At 41.6% G+C, this 19,027-nt stretch overlaps 1 protein-coding gene across 14 annotated transcripts in view; it reads right to left on the bottom strand.

Annotated features, from left to right (window-relative positions):
* The window catches only part of ADGRG2 (adhesion G protein-coupled receptor G2), an 835,692-nt gene that overhangs the window by 357,445 nt on the left and 459,220 nt on the right, over window positions 1–19,027 (bottom strand). For all 14 annotated transcript variants that reach the window (XM_069636971.1, XM_069636968.1, XM_069636965.1 and 11 more), the window contains one exon: window positions 4,366–4,484. In XM_069636971.1, the coding sequence (XP_069493072.1) occupies window positions 4,366–4,484 (119 nt within the window). The remainder of the gene's footprint in view (window positions 1–4,365; window positions 4,485–19,027) is intronic.

The following is a 19,027-nucleotide window of genomic DNA, read 5'->3' on the forward strand; positions in this document are numbered from 1 at the left end:
GAAGTGGGCCCTCCCCCAACTGATCCTTCATACTGAACTCGCTGGTTGCCTCCATGACCATCAATCTGGATTTCGGGAATCTAGAACCACGGAAACTGCTCTCCTGAAAACCCATGAAGACATGCTTGCAAATTTTGATTCCAACTCTCCTGCTGTTCTAATTCTCCTCAATTTCTTCTCTGCCTTTGACATGGTCAAACATTCTATACTCATAAAACGGCTCCTTGATACCCTCAGCATTATGGGTCAGGCACTGGATTGGCTGACTTCTTTCCTCACTAACCACCCCTCCCAGTTGCAGCTGGGTCCTTTCCTCTCTACCACTTCACTCTCTACCTGCGGCGTCCCCCAGGACTCTATCCTATTGCCATGGCTGTTCAATATCTATCTCGCCCCTTTTGCTCACCAGATTTCCTTCTCTCCTCATTTCCAGTGTTAAGCTGATGACACAGCTATCCTTTAAACTTCTCTCTACTACCTCTTCGTCCACCTCCCTTATTTCAGATTGCCTGTATGCTATCCAGGCATGGTGTGCGGCTAATGACCTGTCTTAATGCCAGGAAGACAGAGATCCTTCTTATCGGGACACCTGCGCCCTGTTTTCCTCTGACCCTCTGGCTGCCTTCATTGGGCCCTCTACCCTCACCATCCTGTGAGGCCAAAAACCTTGGGGTCATCTTCGACTCCTCTCTCTCCTTCACTCCTCATCTCTTGAACCTTGCCAAGAAGGCCCACTTCCAGCTTCACCTTCTGAGAGGCATTCTCCCTTTCCTCACCTTTCCACAGAATAGGGCTTCAAGACTTATCCTTGGCCTCAAGCCCAGAGACCACATCTCCCCAGCTCCAAGATCTCTCAAGTGGCTCCCGGTGGCCGTAAGTATCAAATTCAAGACCCTCTGCATCATCCTGTGGCCCCCTCAGCACTTCCCTCCTGGCTGGGCTCTCACCAACACTTGCCCATACCCTGTCCCCCCACCCTCCCTCACTGCCCTATCTCCTTGCATTTGTAGGCCCAGTAAGACCACAAATGTATATTTACTGTTTTTCTTTTGCCTGTACCTTCCCCACTTGTCTTGAGGTGCCTGGAAACACCATTTTATTGTATAGGCACCTAACAAATGCTCAATAAGTAAAAACAAATGAAATCAGTATATTTATTTGCCCTACAACGGCTGAGTCCTGTGCTTGAGGGTGTGAGTGATGTCTTATGTTTCTTATAAAGGATGCATGCCCTGTTATGGTTATCCTTGCTTTTGTCGGAGCATGTGAGGGTGTTTTATTGTCTTATGTATGGTGTATAGAACAGAGATACCAACGTGATTGAGTCTGGCCTCAAGAGTGCTTATTTATCTATTTATTTTTATAACGCGCCGGTAACCCGCTGGCATTGGGGCGCACAAAAACACAAATATACAACCATACAAGATGGGACTCAGCAGAAAACAACCTAAACACAAAGAGCATGAACATATACCTAAACAGGAACTACCTGAACAGTAGGGTTTTTAAAGATCTCCGAAAATGTTCATGTTAGTTTCCAGGCAAAGGGTACTTGGCAGAGAGTTCCCGTTTTGCGCTGGTAGGCAAGGAAAGGCCCTACTAAGTCCATTGGCCCTTTTGACCTTGCGCGAGTTAACCAATGCTGTTTTAGTGGAATGCAAAATACGTTTTGTCTCATGTAACGAGATGCCAGTTTTAAGGTAGACTGGAGCCTTAGCATACAGACATTTATGGGCCAGCACAGTGATTTTGAAATGAATCCGATCTTGGATCCGTAACCAAAGCAATGACTGCCTGGCCGCAGTAGTGAGCTCACATCGTGGGACACTTTTAAAAATGCGTACAGCAGCATTTGGAGGGTCTGGAGACGATGTAGGGAGTTTTTGCTTGCCCCAATCAGTAATAATCAAGGCGTGATACAACTATGGCACAAGCCACTGCCAAGCAATTCGCTTCAGAAATGAAATTCAAGTGATACTGGCAGTTACAGTATACATAGTTAGCCTGGACTCCCGCACTAAGTGAGGAATCCAGAAAGACACCCAAGGTCTTGACTTTCTCCATCACCGAGATATTGCAATTCTTAATGCCAAAGGATACATACTCCGGCCCTAGTTTTGCTCTAGACTAGGCACTTCCAAAGAGCGATCGTTCTGTTTTAGCTCTGTTAAAACACAGCCAATTCTCTGACATCCACCTTTAAATGATCCCATAGATAGCGTTAAGATTCATGGAGTAAACCTTGTGGTTACCGCTGATTTCAAGGACCAACTGGAAATCAGCCTAATTTTTAAAGAAAACATCCCGAGATTCCAAAAGGCTACAAAGAGGCTTAATATACATTTCGAAAAGGGTAGGTGAAATACAGGCACCCTGTGGAAGACCACAAAGGATAAGGGACGATGCGGAAAAGGCATTCTACCAACGCACAGATGATTTTCTACCAGACAGAAAAGATTGCATCCAGCTGGTGGCTTGTGGTGCACAATTCGCTAGGTTTGTCAAGGATTATAGCAGGCGATTATGATCTAGCAGATAAAAAGCCACAGATAAATCGAGGAGAACTAACAGTCCAGACTTCCCTTCATCCAAGTACTCAAGCATGTTAGTCTGCAGGTCTAACAGTGCTGTTTCCATGCTAAGGTGGGCTCTGAAACCTGACTGTTTATCATGCAGCACAGATGAGGTTTCCAGAAAGACCTGAAATTGTTCAGTAGCCACCTTATCTAGGACTTTGAGAAGGACATTGGCATTAGTAATAGGCCCAAGATTTATAGCATCTTTGGGATCGAGACCCACTTTCTTAAACGATGGGGTGATGGACACAACTTTGACAGCATCTGGAATAATGTTGCGGTCAAAAGAAGTGTTAACCAGTCGCTTTAGGAATGGGCTAATGTTTGTGGTAGTCTAACACAAGCAGTGCATCTCATCTGGCCAGGCCACATTGGATACCTACCAACTGCAGTGGAGCAGGCAAGGAATCTGGTATTGTTTTTAACACCATACTCTCCTTCCAACATGGGTCAGTGGAGTATCTAAAAACACCCACTGTCACCTTAGTATGCTCAGAAAGATCATTCAATATCAGGTCCATAGTGCTGAGCCAGGTGGATTATCGCAAAAATATAGATTCACGCCTTACAAAGAGTACAATAAAGTAGCGTCAAAAAGTCTGGACCCAAACACCACATCTGGGTCTCTGTCTCAGGAACCAGGAGCAGACCATCCCAGTGAAAAAATCCCTACACTGGCTCATTACTGAACAAAACTTTTCCTTTAAAATCCTGTGTGTAGTGCACACGGTAATGAAGGAATCTTGCCCATGTACATATTACATTTATGGCACAAATACCACCCACCATATCATTAGGCCTGTTCTGTTTGTCCAAACTGAAATGTTCACTGATCTGTAAGTCAGCACATAACGCCTAGTCCCAACCAACACTCTCACGGGTTCCCCTCCTCGCTTAAAGTGCACCAAAGTCTATGATGCCTCAACGCCCACCCTTTAAGGTCAGTATATACTCAAATTGGGCTGGTGACCAGGAGGATTTGGGAATTTGTATCTATGATTAAATGCCATATGTGAACAATGATGACTCAAATGTTACCTGGTTCTAGCAATGTGCCTGCTGGTCTAGCTGGGAACATAGCCTTGATTTTCTCCCCAGCCCCATTACCTATCTTCTCACCCTCCCTGCCAATTCTCTTCAAACCATCCCCCCACCCCCACTCCTTCCTTTTGCTGTGGACACTTTATAGCTACACGTGTACCTACGTTGCATCATAAAACACTAGAAACATCAAAGAAATGCATATATTGAAATCTCAGCTGACAGGGCCAGAATACCTTTCTGGGTTGTGAGCAAAAATAGACTACTAGAATTACTAGGCTGAGGAAATCATCAGAAAAAGATCCTAAAATGACTTTACCACAATGCAGTGTTTATAAATGTTATGCCAGACCTCTTGGAAAGCCTTTGGACATTTGAAGGTGACCTGCTTCAGAGGCAGCTTAAGGCCGCAATTCAATTTGATTGGGCAAGTGGCTTCAGCCCAGCTCTCTGTGCCTGTTATGAAACACATTGGAGATATAGCATTAATGCGGTCAATGCAGAACATGACCTTCATCTTGCTCCATCTATTACTACTCCCATTGACAGGTTCCCTAGCCTAAATGAACATGGAAATGAAAGCTAGTATACCTGGAGCATGGGTGCAGGTCATATTTGTGATTTTATAGCATTTATGTTTAGGCTCTTGGAAGTGATTGTACAACCCGATTCTTCGCCCTATACATTTGACAATCATCCTCCCAAGGAGCAATGACTTATTATTGAATTAAGGCTGATGTGTACTTACTGAGTCTGCGTATTCTGATTGGACCCCGCAGTTTGGCACCGCCGCCTATTGGCTTAATGACACTGCATACAGAGATGTTCATTGGAAGCTTCAAAAGTACTTCACACACTACCTGGATACTGTGGGAAATTAAAACAAGAGCATCTCAAAAAACAAACATATTGGAAAATGAACTACATTTCACAATTTATTCTCTCACACTCAACCACGGCATCTCTGGTAGGGATTATCGTAATTTATTAGCTTTAGAAATCGACAATAGAAACACTTCTCACTTTTTCATTGCCATCTTTTCTTTTATACAACATGCCAGCACCTGATGCAAGAATCAAAATTACTGTCTTAAACTCACCATGGAGTAAAGACACAAAATTGTCCAACGTGAATCAAGGCTAGGGTGAGGAACATTTTCTTATTGATAATGTTGAAGGATTTATTTTTACATTATTTATTTTAGAACCAATATATTTATTAGCAATGGAATGGGGTGTATGTTTAGTGCATTTTGGAAGAATAATTTGAAAACACATTTTAGAAACATTCTGAATTCCTTCAAAGAGTGAGAACACTAAAAGAAAATAAACCTTTAAATTGATGCATGTTCCCAGGTGGGGCCTTTGCATCGGTAGCACTGTCTTTTTAAGGGGGACTCCCTTCATCCAGTTTAGATGTCAATGTCTTCCTGACTTTAGAGGGTGGGTCCTACCTTAGCCCTGCATCTTGTTGTCCATGTCTTGCCTTGAAAGGGGGAGGTCCTCATTTCACCCCAGGCATATCAGCCTGACTTCACCTACCTCACCCACCAACTCCTGCTGTACCCCTCGCCATCTTCCTTTTAGTCACCTGCCCCCTCTGTGATTTGACGTGACACCTTCTGGTCCATTAGAGGTGCCCTGCTGGCCACCCCCATTTCTGGCTGCTGAGATTCTATGTCCTGGTTTGCAGCTGTTAGGGGAGTTTTCCTAACGTCCACATGAGGTACGACTTCATAAAACGATCCCAATGGTATATGGGTCTCCAACTATTAGTATTAGTCTGTACTACTCATGGAACCTTGGTAGAGTGTCGGAGCAGTCAGGCTCATTTTAAGAGGAAGATGTGAGCTGTAAGTAAGTACACTGAACCCAGTTAGTAATGCAATTCAAAGAAACACTTACACAATACATGTATATAAAATAATGTATTATATTTTACACAAGAGATGTTTTAAAATACTTAGCACATTAAACCAAAGCACACATGATTACTTGAAGATACTTTTCAAAGGCCACTGCTTAGTTTGTAGTTGCTTGTAGTTACAATTGTTACAGCTTTTGACACTAATGACAGTTCTACCAAATTATCGGTAATAACGCGCACGCGCGCACACACAAAGATATTTGGTAATTTTATTTAGTTAGCAATTTAGTTAGCAAAACCACATCAGACAAAGGGCCTCAAAACGAGTTTGGCGGTAAGTGGTAAAGTTGGTGGTAACTTTACCACTATGCCAAATTACGAATTTGGACATGGAGTGGAGGATTAGCAGAAAAAAATCAGCAGAATCTCTGCGATAATTCCACCAGAAAAAACCCCATTAAGTACAATGGACTCAAATTAAATGGGGAATTATACCGCTACCACCACTTGTAATCCAGCAGAAATTCTGCCCGATCAAGTGGCGTTAACGGTAATTCATTTGGGCGGTATTCCGGTGGATTTACTGCTGGGATACTGCCCAACTCCTTATGAGGCCCAAAGTCTTTTTGCAAGAAAAACAGTTGGTTAGTCAAACAGTCGCAGAGCTTAAGATTCAAGAGGCAGTTTCTTCACACACTAAGGCTTTTAAAGTACAATTCGCAACACTAGCTAAAGGGTAGTTCAGAGAGGGCTCAAAGTCTTATGAAGCAGCAGAACAGCAAACGTTCCCGTGGATACTTTCAGTCTGTAGGTAAGGATACTAGAAGAATAACGACGGAGACCCTGTTAAAGGACTTGCAAAAGGGACACAAGCAGCGGCTTGGGTCAGAGGTAAGAGTGGACACCTCTACATGCACTCCAATGCTCTGGATCAACTTCTTGGATCAAGGTAAGCAATACCTTTTCTCCCCACAGTAACTTAAGACATGTTTGTGGCTGGATTCTCCTTGAGGTGGAAGCGCTGGACCTGGCCTATGGATTCCTTGGTATGGTGACGAAAGGCAGGACAATGGATGAGATCTCTCAGCAGCATTCTTGAGGGAGGACCTCTGTCACGGATTTCATCAGCTTCTCTGGTCAGTCTGTGGTTTTGACGCCTTTTCTGCAGCACCAACAAAGGACAGGATTCTCTGGTCAATCGAGTCCTGAACTCTGGTGATGGGACTTGGATGAGTCGGATTGTGTCTCTGGAGGTTCACCTAAAGCTCAGCAAAGACGTCGACAGATTCCGCCTTGGCAAGATTATGCACTACTATTGGGTCAGAGGTCTTCTAGTATTTGCGGTATGCAGCTCTGAAACGCCACAGCACCTCAGGAGATCGCTCAGATTGCAGTTCGTCCCAAGGCTGGTTGGTCCCACTAGCCAAAAGGGAAGGAGTCGTCCTCTTTGGAGTTCCTCTGTCGCATAATAAACAGGGTCAGGAGAGCAGTGGTCACTGGACAGTTTTGCAATTGGCCAGAAGTGTAGAAGAAGGGCTAACAAAGAACAACCACACTAGAAATGTCAAAAAACGAAAGAAGCCCCCAAGTTAGTACTTAGATGCCCCTGTTGTGCACGACCGGGACTGTGAATACAGTTTGCATTACAAAATAGCACAATAGTCGGTAGAACACATTCACTGCCGCCAGCCGTAACTAGAGCGTTGTCTATGTCACTAAAAAGTCAACGGAAGCAGAGAGAAGGGGGGTACTAGCTAACCCTTCAGCATTCCACGTAAAGTGGTGTGTGCCAATCTCTCAGAATAGAAAGTTTTAGGAGGGATGCAAAGTATCCCTTTATCCTTAAAAACTGTAGTTACTCGAGGATAAATATAGAATCTCAAAAGGAGATGCCGTAAAAGAGATATGGAGGAAAGTAGACGCCATAGTAAAGGTAAAACACAGAACAGAGTTCCAAAAGACAGAGCCCATAAAGGAAAAGACCCCACACATTCAGGATTTAAAGAAAAAGGTCCAGATGTCCAGCAGAATAGTGCAAGGGGTCTCACTAGAAGAGGGGATGAAGCATAAAAATGATAAATCACCCTAACAGCGGCCTCACGGAAGAACTACACTGTTGCATCTGTTCTGATACAAGTCACACCGTTGTTGTTCCCCTGCCAGGTTGATAGCATCAAAGCAAATGTACACCAGTGCAATTACAATATTGCAAAGACATGACACTGCAGAGATGAAACTCATTTGTAATGTACGGTTATGTACCTCCACCACACATTTGGTTACCTTAAATGATACCCTGAGACAGTTTCTGCATCTATACTTCTTTATTGCTCCATATAAACTGCCTGCTCATCTCTCCTTTCCCTTCCATCCCCATTCCAGTTCTATTCACTTGCATTCCACATTCTGCAAGCCACAACATGTACTGCCATTATATGCGTGGTATTCGCCTCATATACTAGGTATTCCTACAAAAAGCCAAATCCCTCCCAGCATTCAAGGATTTTGTAATCCGCATCCCAAATCTTAAAATAATTGCCAACCAATGCCATGTACTCACACCAATGTCGAGGATTGGCAAGTAGCAGAGGCAGATACTTCTATGCCCATTTACGTAGCAGTACTAGATTCCATAAAGCCAAATTAGGAGAGTACTGCCAGAGTCCACTATACACATGGTGGCTTAGCAGAGTGCCTCTTTCATTTTGAAATGGGCATTTTCATTGAGAAACCTGAAGTTTTACACAAGTTACCTAGGTGGTCTTCTGTGATAGGAGTGCACGTTTTAACACAAACAAAAGTAAATTGTGACATGCTCAATAATAATTTATCTGAGGGACACATGATTAATTCTGAATCAATAATCAAAGCAATAAGAACCGCAGAGCAAATTAATATAATCATCCTAATATTAAAACACAGTTCTACAATAATAGTTTGTTGAAACTTGCTTCTTGGTGACATACATTTTAATAATAATGAACATCTAGCATAATTCATAAAGCTTGTACATAAAAAGAGATCTCCACACAGAGTTATCACCCAACATACAGAACAGACCAAATTCCTAACATTACAATACAAAAGGAAACCGCAAGTGTAAAAATACAAACACCACAGTTCTACAGATTCAGGATTTTGGGTTCCGGAATCAAATCAATATTCACATTTAATCTATATGTAAATCAATTATAACTATACTGTTATCATATGTCAGTTTGTACCAGCTTTATAAATTATGCTAGATTTTGATTATAATATATGTCACCAATAAGGAAGTTGCAACAAACTACTTTTGTAGAAGTGGGTTTTATTTTTAGGATGCATATATTAGTTACTTTGCTCTGAGGTTCTAGTTGCTTTGATTATGAGTGAAAGTTGTATACTTTTCAAGGTGGCCACCACAGCTTATTTATGAAGGGGGAACACATGAACAGAGGTACTATGCTGTGAAACCCCCACACCACCCTGACCCCATTTAATGATACGTTTTCAAGGCTGCTACTGATGAAGTCCAACCAGACCGAAACACGTGTCTGAGGTTGCTGTTGGTACTCTTGTTCAGAGGAGAAGTGCCTAGCATTTCGGTGCTGGACTGCCCGAGGGCAGGACAAAGACTTATATGTTTTGGATATATCTCCTCTGTGAAAGATAGTGAGCTAAAGAATCTGGGTAAGGCTCTCGTGACCGGGACTAATTACTGGCAGATGGATTCCCAGGACCCCCCTTGTTTTTTTGCATAATTTAAGTAACTTTGGGTCTCATCCTAAATTACATGGGTAATCCAGACATGGACCCTGTAGTGATACACGAAATTGCAACCTTGCCAATCAGGGCTTTAGATGACAGCATTAGCCGCTGAAAGCCAATAGTGTATTCAAAGTATGTGCTAAAAATGCTGACAGTAGTCTGTTGTAGCACTTCCATTATGCAGTAGTGAGCTACAAGGAATATGCAGGCCTAGTATGAAATAGGTCACATTATGCATTGTTGATAGACAGGCAGGGAGAGGGCCCCAGCTATGTAGCTAATAGGTATTTTTGGAGTGTTTGGAACATCATGGCACCTATATAGCGCTTAGATAGCCAGTCTTAAGCGCTATAAACACTAAGCTATGAGTGCATGCCTTTTAGAGCTTGCAGATGGGGTTAATACATCCCTGCTTCCCTTAGAATATTCAGCCTCACTAACGGTAGCCCTGGCTCCAAGCTAATCTTCCTTTTCTCTGGGAAGGTACTGATAAGACATTCCTCAGCCAGCGCAGATGGGAACCAGGGAGGGGTAGGAGCGAGCAGGGAGCCTCTCAGAGAGAGTTGGGTTTTTTCCATGAGCCAGTTGCACAGGGAAAGTTCTGGAACTATGCGTCATGGTGACTGACAGCAAGAGATTATAAAATATCCATGCACACATGACTCGGGGGGAGATCGTCCTGTGGACTTGATTCGTGTACAGTCAAGTGCCCGGAATTGGCTCTCACGGTGTCCTCCAGCATTGTTTTTCTATGAAAAGCCCAGGTCTCCCAGTGCTGATTAAAGGGACGTAAGACTGTGTTTCTCTATGTTTCTCTATATTTCTCTATGTTTCTCTATGTTTATCTAAGTTCCATGTTTCACTATATTTTGCATTGTTCTAAGTTTATGCTTTGTAATATTCTTTAACTTGAATCCCAAATGTATATGAAATTCACTGCTTAGAATAAATATGCTAAAACTTTGAGGGTGTCATTTGTCACTAGCATGAGATCACTGCTCAGCACAATAGAACCTGTATTTTGGGCTGAATTGGGTATTTTTGCTCTCAAAGGGCTGGCCCCGAGGAAGATTTTGCCCATATCAAGACATTTGGTGGCAGCTTTGTGGGATTTGTGAAGAGCAGTGCCATGCTATGACATGACAAAGTGTGTGAGAGAACACAGTGTAGAGTGGGGAGCAGGCTGTCGCATTTCCTTGATGGTCTCACTGCAGCTCTGAGACTTCAAAAGGCAGCAATGTTGTGTCGGCTTGCCGTGGCCGATAGCTTGTGTGGTTAAGACTCCCTTCAGTAAATCAGTCGTGACTGACTTATTGCATGGGATTGGTGCCAGGGAGTACAAGGCGATAAACGAGCGGGAAATGGCTTTGTTTAAAGCACTCCGATGAATGGTCAAGACAGATGTATGCTCAATTAGAAAAGAATTTTATCATGCGGTTTCCCCAGTTTAAAGTTGTAATTTGGAATGCATAGTGAGACGGAGTTCTCATCTCTATTCTGTCATGAGGGCAGGAAAAAAATAATTGCAAGAATTTGACATGCAAATTATGAATAGTGATTTAACCATTGACTCAGCCCCAGTGTGCTAGCGAGTGGGGGCTGTAATGTTCGGAGGCGAAGGTTCGCTTTTTGATGTATGCTTTTGAATGTTGGCATTCCTGAATAATGAGGAGCCATGCTTAGGGGAATGAGTAACATCTGTGCTGAGAGCCTAAAGGGTTTGTTTTTCTTTTGGCAACTGTAAAATTCCATGTGCTGGTGGTGGCGAATTCTGTTTTAAAGGAAACACACTAAAATGACTATATTGCATTTTAGGCTGTGCCATGCTTATATTGGGTGAGAGACTCACTTAAAAAGAAAGTGAGTGAATGTTATTTGGATTTTCGATTTTTGTGTATTGATTTGAATTTGCTGAATCAGTTTGCAGTGGTTTGGGGGAAAACACAATTTATATTTTTCTAAATTGCCCCTGGAGTATTTTTGATCCCATGCTATGCCATGGATTTGTGCTGTTGCCTTATAAGTGATGTATGATTTGGAAATAGTAACCTGTTGACTGTGATACATGATGAAAAAATGTTGTTGACACATTAAACAGCCCACAAGCAATAGAGTGTGGGTTGCTCTTGCAGGAAAACGTGCAGGGAGCTGCACTAAATATGGCATTTTTTTTTTATTTTTTTAAATGCACTGAAATGAGTGGTTATAGTTTGGCAATGGTACAACAGAATTGACATCTGTGTGTGATAAAATAGCACAAAGATTTAATGGGTTGTGAGTTCTCTTGAAAGATCGCACATTACAAAAAAAAAAGACGCTTTGACATTTTGCAAAATTACATGGAGTAGAATCTGATGACAAGAAAAGTGCCGCTTTTGAAAACAAGAGTCTTGCTGTGTGTGCAGAGCTTGTGCCTTGAAGCTGTTTTGGGCGAGGTGCGTGAAGGCAAACAAAAGCAGAAACAGTACAAGAAAGAGTTAATCTGGATGAACTGTCTTGAACGAGTGCTTCCCATTGAAGCCGCCACAGTATAAGAGTTATAGGCAAAAGAGATAAGCTGCGTGCTCATGGCGCTGCCAGGTGCACACGAAAGATAAACAATGCCTGCATTCCTGAGGAAGGAGGTGCAAAAAACAGAGAGCTGTTCAGAAGTAAAGAATTTGCCCAGTGAAACTGTGGTAGGGAAACAAAGGCTTCATGCAGGATGGCAGACGGGCACATCACATCTGAACATTTACCTATGCATCTGTGAATGGGCCAAGAAAAGACAGCTGCCCATTCCAACAGACATTACTGTGCAAACCGCATTCCCATGTGATGTGATGTGAAGTGAAACGCTATTGCTGTGCAAGCTGCATTCCAATGCTCCATGTGATGTGAACTGAAGTAAAGCGCTGTGCACTGGAGAAGAAACCTCTAGGCGCTTTGAGAAGAGAAAATACACATCTGGCAAACTGCAAGCTACATTGCCAGGGGATGGAGTAACTGACAGAGACATTATGGCATTCCAGATGGAAGCAAAACTGACAAAAGTGCTTAGCCGTTTTGCAAGAGACAACATGCAGAGCGGGGCTTTGAAGTACAACATGAACACTGCACATTAGCCATGATCCAGAAGCCACACGGCTTAGTGCAAGAATGAATGATTTGTTGAAGCAACAAAAGAAACTGACTTAGACTATCGCACTCAAAGGGGTGGTTCAAGAAACAGCAAACACCCTTTGAAAAAATGACAAGTGAAAAAACCAGAGGCTTGAAAAGACACTGCCTGTAAGAAAAAAAAATAAACAGCTGCTTGTGCAACTGTAAGCGGTATTGGACTGAAAGACTTTACCTTTGAAAAATGGAGTGATGCCAGCAGGGCAAACTAAATCAAGATCATGAGACACTGGAAGAAAGTTGGCGCCTGGCATTTGTGATCGCTTTGGTGAAAAAGAAAAGCATTGTGCGACCTGGGTACTTACTATATGGCTTTGTAAAAGCACAGATCAGTCTGAGGTACCATTGACCAGCTATGATTGCATTGCACAAATGAGTTTGTGATTAGGCAGTTACACCCCGTATGGTTGAGTGTAAATAAGCCCCCAGAAACATGCAGCAGGGTGATAAATAATTGCAGTAGCAATGATAAAGTGTGTAGTTACCTGATGAGACTTTTTGAAGATGGGGGTGGTATTATGGGAAGGGGTGGATAACGCTGATATTGAAGTTTTGATGACATCCTAACATGAAGAATAATGATATTGAACTTTTGATGAAATCCTAACATTTTTGTTTGTATTTTTGCCTAGGCAAAAAAGACCAGGCATTTCACAATATCAGAAAGTTCATATGCAGTTTGTGGGTGACACTGATCAAAGAAGGGTCAGACGCATTCTCAGAGAAAGCGAGCCACTGCGACATGCTATTTCAACTTTAAACGTGCCCTGCACCGCACTCAATGCTGCAACCTGTGAGAAGTGTCCAACAGAGTAATAACTCTTGCTGAACTGGCACGATGCAGACTTGGCTAATTACCAAGTATTTGATGCTACACATTCAAATGACTCAGTTGCTGGAAATAACTTAATTGACATGTTTTGCCCTTTCTTGTTTAAAGGACTATGGACAATGAATTGTGGACTGTAACATCAGGCACCACAAACAGCTGTGTGACACAGCAATTGAATGCTAACACATTGAAACATGGTTTTTAAATGCACTGTTGAGATGAATCTGAAAAAACGAAATGGTTTTACTCTTCCAACTGAATTGCTTTAACCAGAGATGTTTTGTTTTTGAAAAAAAAAATATATACTCTACATTGCACGTAGGCAGGAAAATGATTTATGAATTGTTGGGGCAGCAGAATTATGCAAGCAGGAGTGTAATTTATTTTGAGATAAGATGAGTGCGCACATCAAAGTCACCTGTGCGTAGGTTAAGATTCTTAATTGAAGTAATGCTGCCAAGTGTATGAGCTATAATTTGAAATGGTAATCTTTGAAACACTGGATACTTTTACAGCCAGCTTAAGGCAGGTAAATGAAACCATGACTGACTTGATGTTTGATTTTATGACACAGAGTGTGACACGGTTTTTGTTAAACCAACCAGTTTCATGTTTTTGTGGGGACAGCTGTCTCCAGCACACTAATGCAAAGAGTCACCTTTTGATTGTAGACATTTGGAATAATTCTTTGGAAAAGCGCTACAAATGAGTATCCACATGGAATTGCTAGTGTACTGGCCTGGCACATTGTCGGGCATCTTTTGTCACTGAATGGATACCATTTGTTTAATTTGTCTAATGTGATGTTTTTCTGACCAAGAACTGCAGCGAGTGTTCTCGCCAAGATTTTATGGACTATAACTTGACTAAATGAATTTTTTCCATGGTGTGATGAAACAGCCACTGCCGGATAGTAGTATGGTGTTTGTGGCTAAAGTTAATATTGTATATGGTAGATATCCCACTTGAAGAAGAGTATTCTCCAAGTCACAATTGCAGGCTGGTAATGCACACCTCCATAATTACAGTGATACACTTAGACATAGGTTTATCATGAGGCAATGTTTCCTTAGTACTACCAAGCTGCTACAAATGGAGTCCATTTCTATGGCCCATCACCAGAGTGTGCGTAGCTAGGGAGCTAGATTAATTAATTGCAGGAGCTTTATATGCTTGTGACATAGAAACTGTGCACAATAAGCTAGCCACTATGGGTTCTGATGCCAGCTCTGCTATAGAACTTCTGGCCTGGTGGGGCCCATTGATACGCCCAACACTGCTACAAGTATTGACAACCACTGAAGATGGCAGAATTTTAGGTATGAAGACATTTTTTCTGCCATAGGGCAGGTCAACAAGACTGCTATATACACACGATGCATTGTATGGCAAACATTGTTTGATCAGCAGGTGTTGGCTTTTTACTGGGTGGGGGCGACCATCCTCCACACACTGGCACGCAGAGCTACAGTTACCAGCATACATATGGATTGAATTGCTTGCTTTTTGATTGCATGAATAACACATGCCATGCTTTGATGTAAATTAGTAGAATTGTTTTTATTTAGACAACCTGGTGCCCATGGGTTCACCTTGTTCACGAAATTAGATGGTTTCTGGTTGGGTTCCACCTACCTGGGGGAAGTGTCTAGTCACACAGCCCATAGTCACGCTTGAATGCCCTGGGATCAGGGGGAGGTAGGCCCTTAGAGTGAAAGGCTGCCAGGTTTTAGAATTGGTAACCATACATAAATGCAATAGTGCATTGTAGATTAGACTACACTGGATTGCCTTGACATTTTAACTGCATGCTGCTTTTTAACTGACAATCAGTTATACAAAATTGATTTAGGTATTTTTGTGTAGGCCATGTTTTGGCTAGAGTAAATGTCCATGTTCACTTGGTGTAGGTATTTTTGTGTAGGCCAGGTTTTGGCTAGAGTAAATGTCCATGTTCACTTTGTGTAGGCCAGGTTTTGGCAAGGGTATATGTCACTGTTCACTTTGTGTACATTTTTGTTTAGGTAGTGTTTTACCTTGCATGCCACGCTAACTAACCGCTAGAAGATAGTTTGCTTAAACCTCTTGCAAAGCCCCAAGGTCTTTATCACTGCACTAAATACTATATTGATAGGTATTAGTCAGCATTTGTCGCACAAACGTTGAATAGGGGTGGAATGTAGTGATACACGAAATTGCAACCTTGCCAATCAGGGCTTTAGATGACAGCATTAGCCGCTGAAAGCCAATAGTGTATTCAAAGTATGTGCTAAAAATGCTGACAGTAGTCTGTTGTAGCACTTCCATTATGCAGTAGTGAGCTACAAGGAATATGCAGGCCTAGTATGAAATAGGTCACATTATGCATTGTTGATAGACAGGCAGGGAGAGGGCCCCAGCTATGTAGCTAATAGGTATTTTTGGAGTGTTTGGAACATCATGGCACCTATATAGCGCTTAGATAGCCAGTCTTAAGCGCTATAAACACTAAGCTATGAGTGCATGCCTTTTAGAGCTTGCAGATGGGGTTAATACATCCCTGCTTCCCTTAGAATATTCAGCCTCACTAACGGTAGCCCTGGCTCCAAGCTAATCTTCCTTTTCTCTGGGAAGGTACTGATAAGACATTCCTCAGCCAGCGCAGATGGGAACCAGGGAGGGGTAGGAGCGAGCAGGGAGCCTCTCAGAGAGAGTTGGGTTTTTTCCATGAGCCAGTTGCACAGGGAAAGTTCTGGAACTATGCGTCATGGTGACTGACAGCAAGAGATTATAAAATATCCATGCACACATGACTCGGGGGGAGATCGTCCTGTGGACTTGATTCGTGTACAGTCAAGTGCCCGGAATTGGCTCTCACGGTGTCCTCCAGCATTGTTTTTCTATGAAAAGCCCAGGTCTCCCAGTGCTGATTAAAGGGACGTAAGACTGTGTTTCTCTATGTTTCTCTATATTTCTCTATGTTTCTCTATGTTTATCTAAGTTCCATGTTTCACTATATTTTGCATTGTTCTAAGTTTATGCTTTGTAATATTCTTTAACTTGAATCCCAAATGTATATGAAATTCACTGCTTAGAATAAATATGCTAAAACTTTGAGGGTGTCATTTGTCACTAGCATGAGATCACTGCTCAGCACAATAGAACCTGTATTTTGGGCTGAATTGGGTATTTTTGCTCTCAAAGGGCTGGCCCCGAGGAAGATTTTGCCCATATCAAGACAGACCCCTTGCTCACTATTCTTAGAGAGGCACAGTTCCACCCTACTGATGAGGTCCAACCAGGCCGAAACATGTGCCTGGGGTTGCTGTTGGTAGTTTTGTTCAGAGGTGAATTGCCTAGCATTTCGGTGCTGGATTGACCCAAAGCAGGACAAAGACTGATATGTTTTGGATATTTCTCCTCTGTGAAAGATAGTGAGCTAAAGACTCTGGGACAGGCTCTCATAACCGGGACTGATGTCTGGCAGAGGGACTCCGAGAAACCCCCTTTTTTTGCCATATTAGCACAGACATATAGAATGGGGAATAGTGCACAATGTTATATGGAGAACTGTGAAATTCTGCTTCAGAGATCTTTTCTTTTGATTGTCTTTAAAAATATGTGGCAGCGCTGATTCTCCGAAAATGATCTAGGTTTAGGAAAAGTACAACATTAAATATTACAAATCTCGACATAAAAACACAAAATAGCATAGCAAATGTCAGTTTATCAGCAATGTTGATCAATTGATGTTTGTCATGCTATTTAGTGTTTTGTAAACACTTTTGACGTAGAAGTGTGTAATATTTAATGTTGTCCTTGTCCTTCCATGAGAAATGAGCATTGCTAAATAATATTTTCTATTGCTTTACTAAGCGATAGACATTCAATGTCTTCATTCAAAAGAGGGTACTATTTGATATATAATCCATTAATTCCACTTGACACATTTTCCGTTCAATTTCTGAGCAAATAAATACATATATACACAAACATAGCAGAATACAAAAGCCATTCAAATTCATCCAGTCTACCCCCAGTATATCAAACCAGAATCATTATATCATACTTAAAGATCGATACTATACAACACTTATATTCATTTACCCAATTACATGATACATAACCATACATTTAATACATCTAAAATGATTAATAATCAAATTCCATTCAAAAACATAATTCATTGTTTTTAAAATTCTATTTCTTGTAGACCAGTGCCTACCAATACAATTTGCAAATGCAAAACCACACAAAGAGTTTGATTTTGTACACAGTTCTTCTGCCTCTCTTAAAGTACAAATTCCATGATTATTTAAACATGTCTTCAAGTTTCTACGAAGCATATAATCATAGACAAATGAAAAGGACATGTTGTAATGTTTCAAGAGCATTAGCAGAACAGGCACAGTAATCAGAAGTCACTTTATCACAACAGGCTTTAAGGCAAGAGGTAAAATTCCTATACTCATTTTAAGATATAAGGATCTTACAGAAGTCCTATGGATGCATATCAAATACTTCTCTGTCATGTAGCGAGGCTTAAGCAGTGTTTAACCATATTTATTGGAACCCATTCCGTATGTGCTCCCCTAATAATTTGTTTGCTTCCTGTATTTCTATTGGTAGGATTTATCTTTAATCCTTTAATTCTTTAAGGTTCTGTAACCTTAAACTGTTCCTAATGTATATGAATCATTGAAGGGTGGCCACAATATAACAGCACAGTTAGGACTTATCTATATCTAATCATACTGACACGACCACAGATGCATCCAATAAAGTGTTTGAGCGATACAGTCTTTAATTTAGGTGAAACCAAGGTCAAGATGTAGTAACACATTTTTCTGTACTTAATGGGAGATAAAGCTGCCTTTTTAGAAATATATTGTCAGTGGTAGCCAATTCTGTGACATTACAATGGCCCTACAAATCTGTCCCATAAAGATAATCGGCAATGGCCTGTGCTCAATAAACCTCCAGAAAAGCTTAAAATCACATTGCTATTTTTTCCATTAAATTACATCTCTTTTTCAATATATATCTCCCTCTTGCCATTCCAACTAAGTTTAATATCTAAATAGTCAAAGGAAAGACTTCCTCCATCTAGGGCTCTTCAGTTTGTAAACGCAGCCTGGAAGAACAGTGCGATAAGTTGCATTGGAATTTATTTTAAGAACGATCAATGTATGCTTGAAAATACATGCCTGATCGATTGGCCCAATAACATTTCTGACCAAACTACCCCTTTAACACTTTTGGGGTGCAAGTGAGGAGATGTGGAGATGCGCTAGTGCATCTCCTCACTTGTGTCAGAAAATGCTTGGAGAATCTGTCCCATATGTCTTTACATAGTCATTAGTCTTGTGTAATCTTTGCCTTTCATCTAATTCATTGTACCTGGCTCTTAGTCTCCGAATCAATACTGGGTCTTTGGAAAGATAGTTAGCTAAAAGAGGAAAGATAGTTAGCTAAAAGAACTCACTTGTATCGGTGACATTCCTTTGAGTACCAGCGATTTCCAGGTTTACTGTTTGTCCCCTTTTTCAAGCATGGTTTAGTTGGAATTTTAATAGTCTTCCTTGTAATGGCCTCAAATCCCTATACAACTTTGGTTTCCTCATAATTAGTGGCCAGACACTGGCCTTCAACCTCTTTGGTAAAGAATTCAATTTTTGAAGATCTGGTACTCATCCTGGGGATCCCAAACTACACTCATATTAGTAACTACATTCCGGTCCCATGTATTCCGGTTAGTAACTTGGGTTCTTTAAACCAAGGACAACTCATAATTAACACAGTGGATCGTTGTCGCTCCCAATC

This window comes from Ambystoma mexicanum, chromosome 7p (genome assembly GCF_040938575.1).
Source record: "Ambystoma mexicanum isolate Mex_15411 chromosome 7p, UKY_AmexF1_1, whole genome shotgun sequence".
Classification (NCBI taxonomy): Eukaryota; Metazoa; Chordata; class Amphibia; order Caudata; family Ambystomatidae; genus Ambystoma; species Ambystoma mexicanum.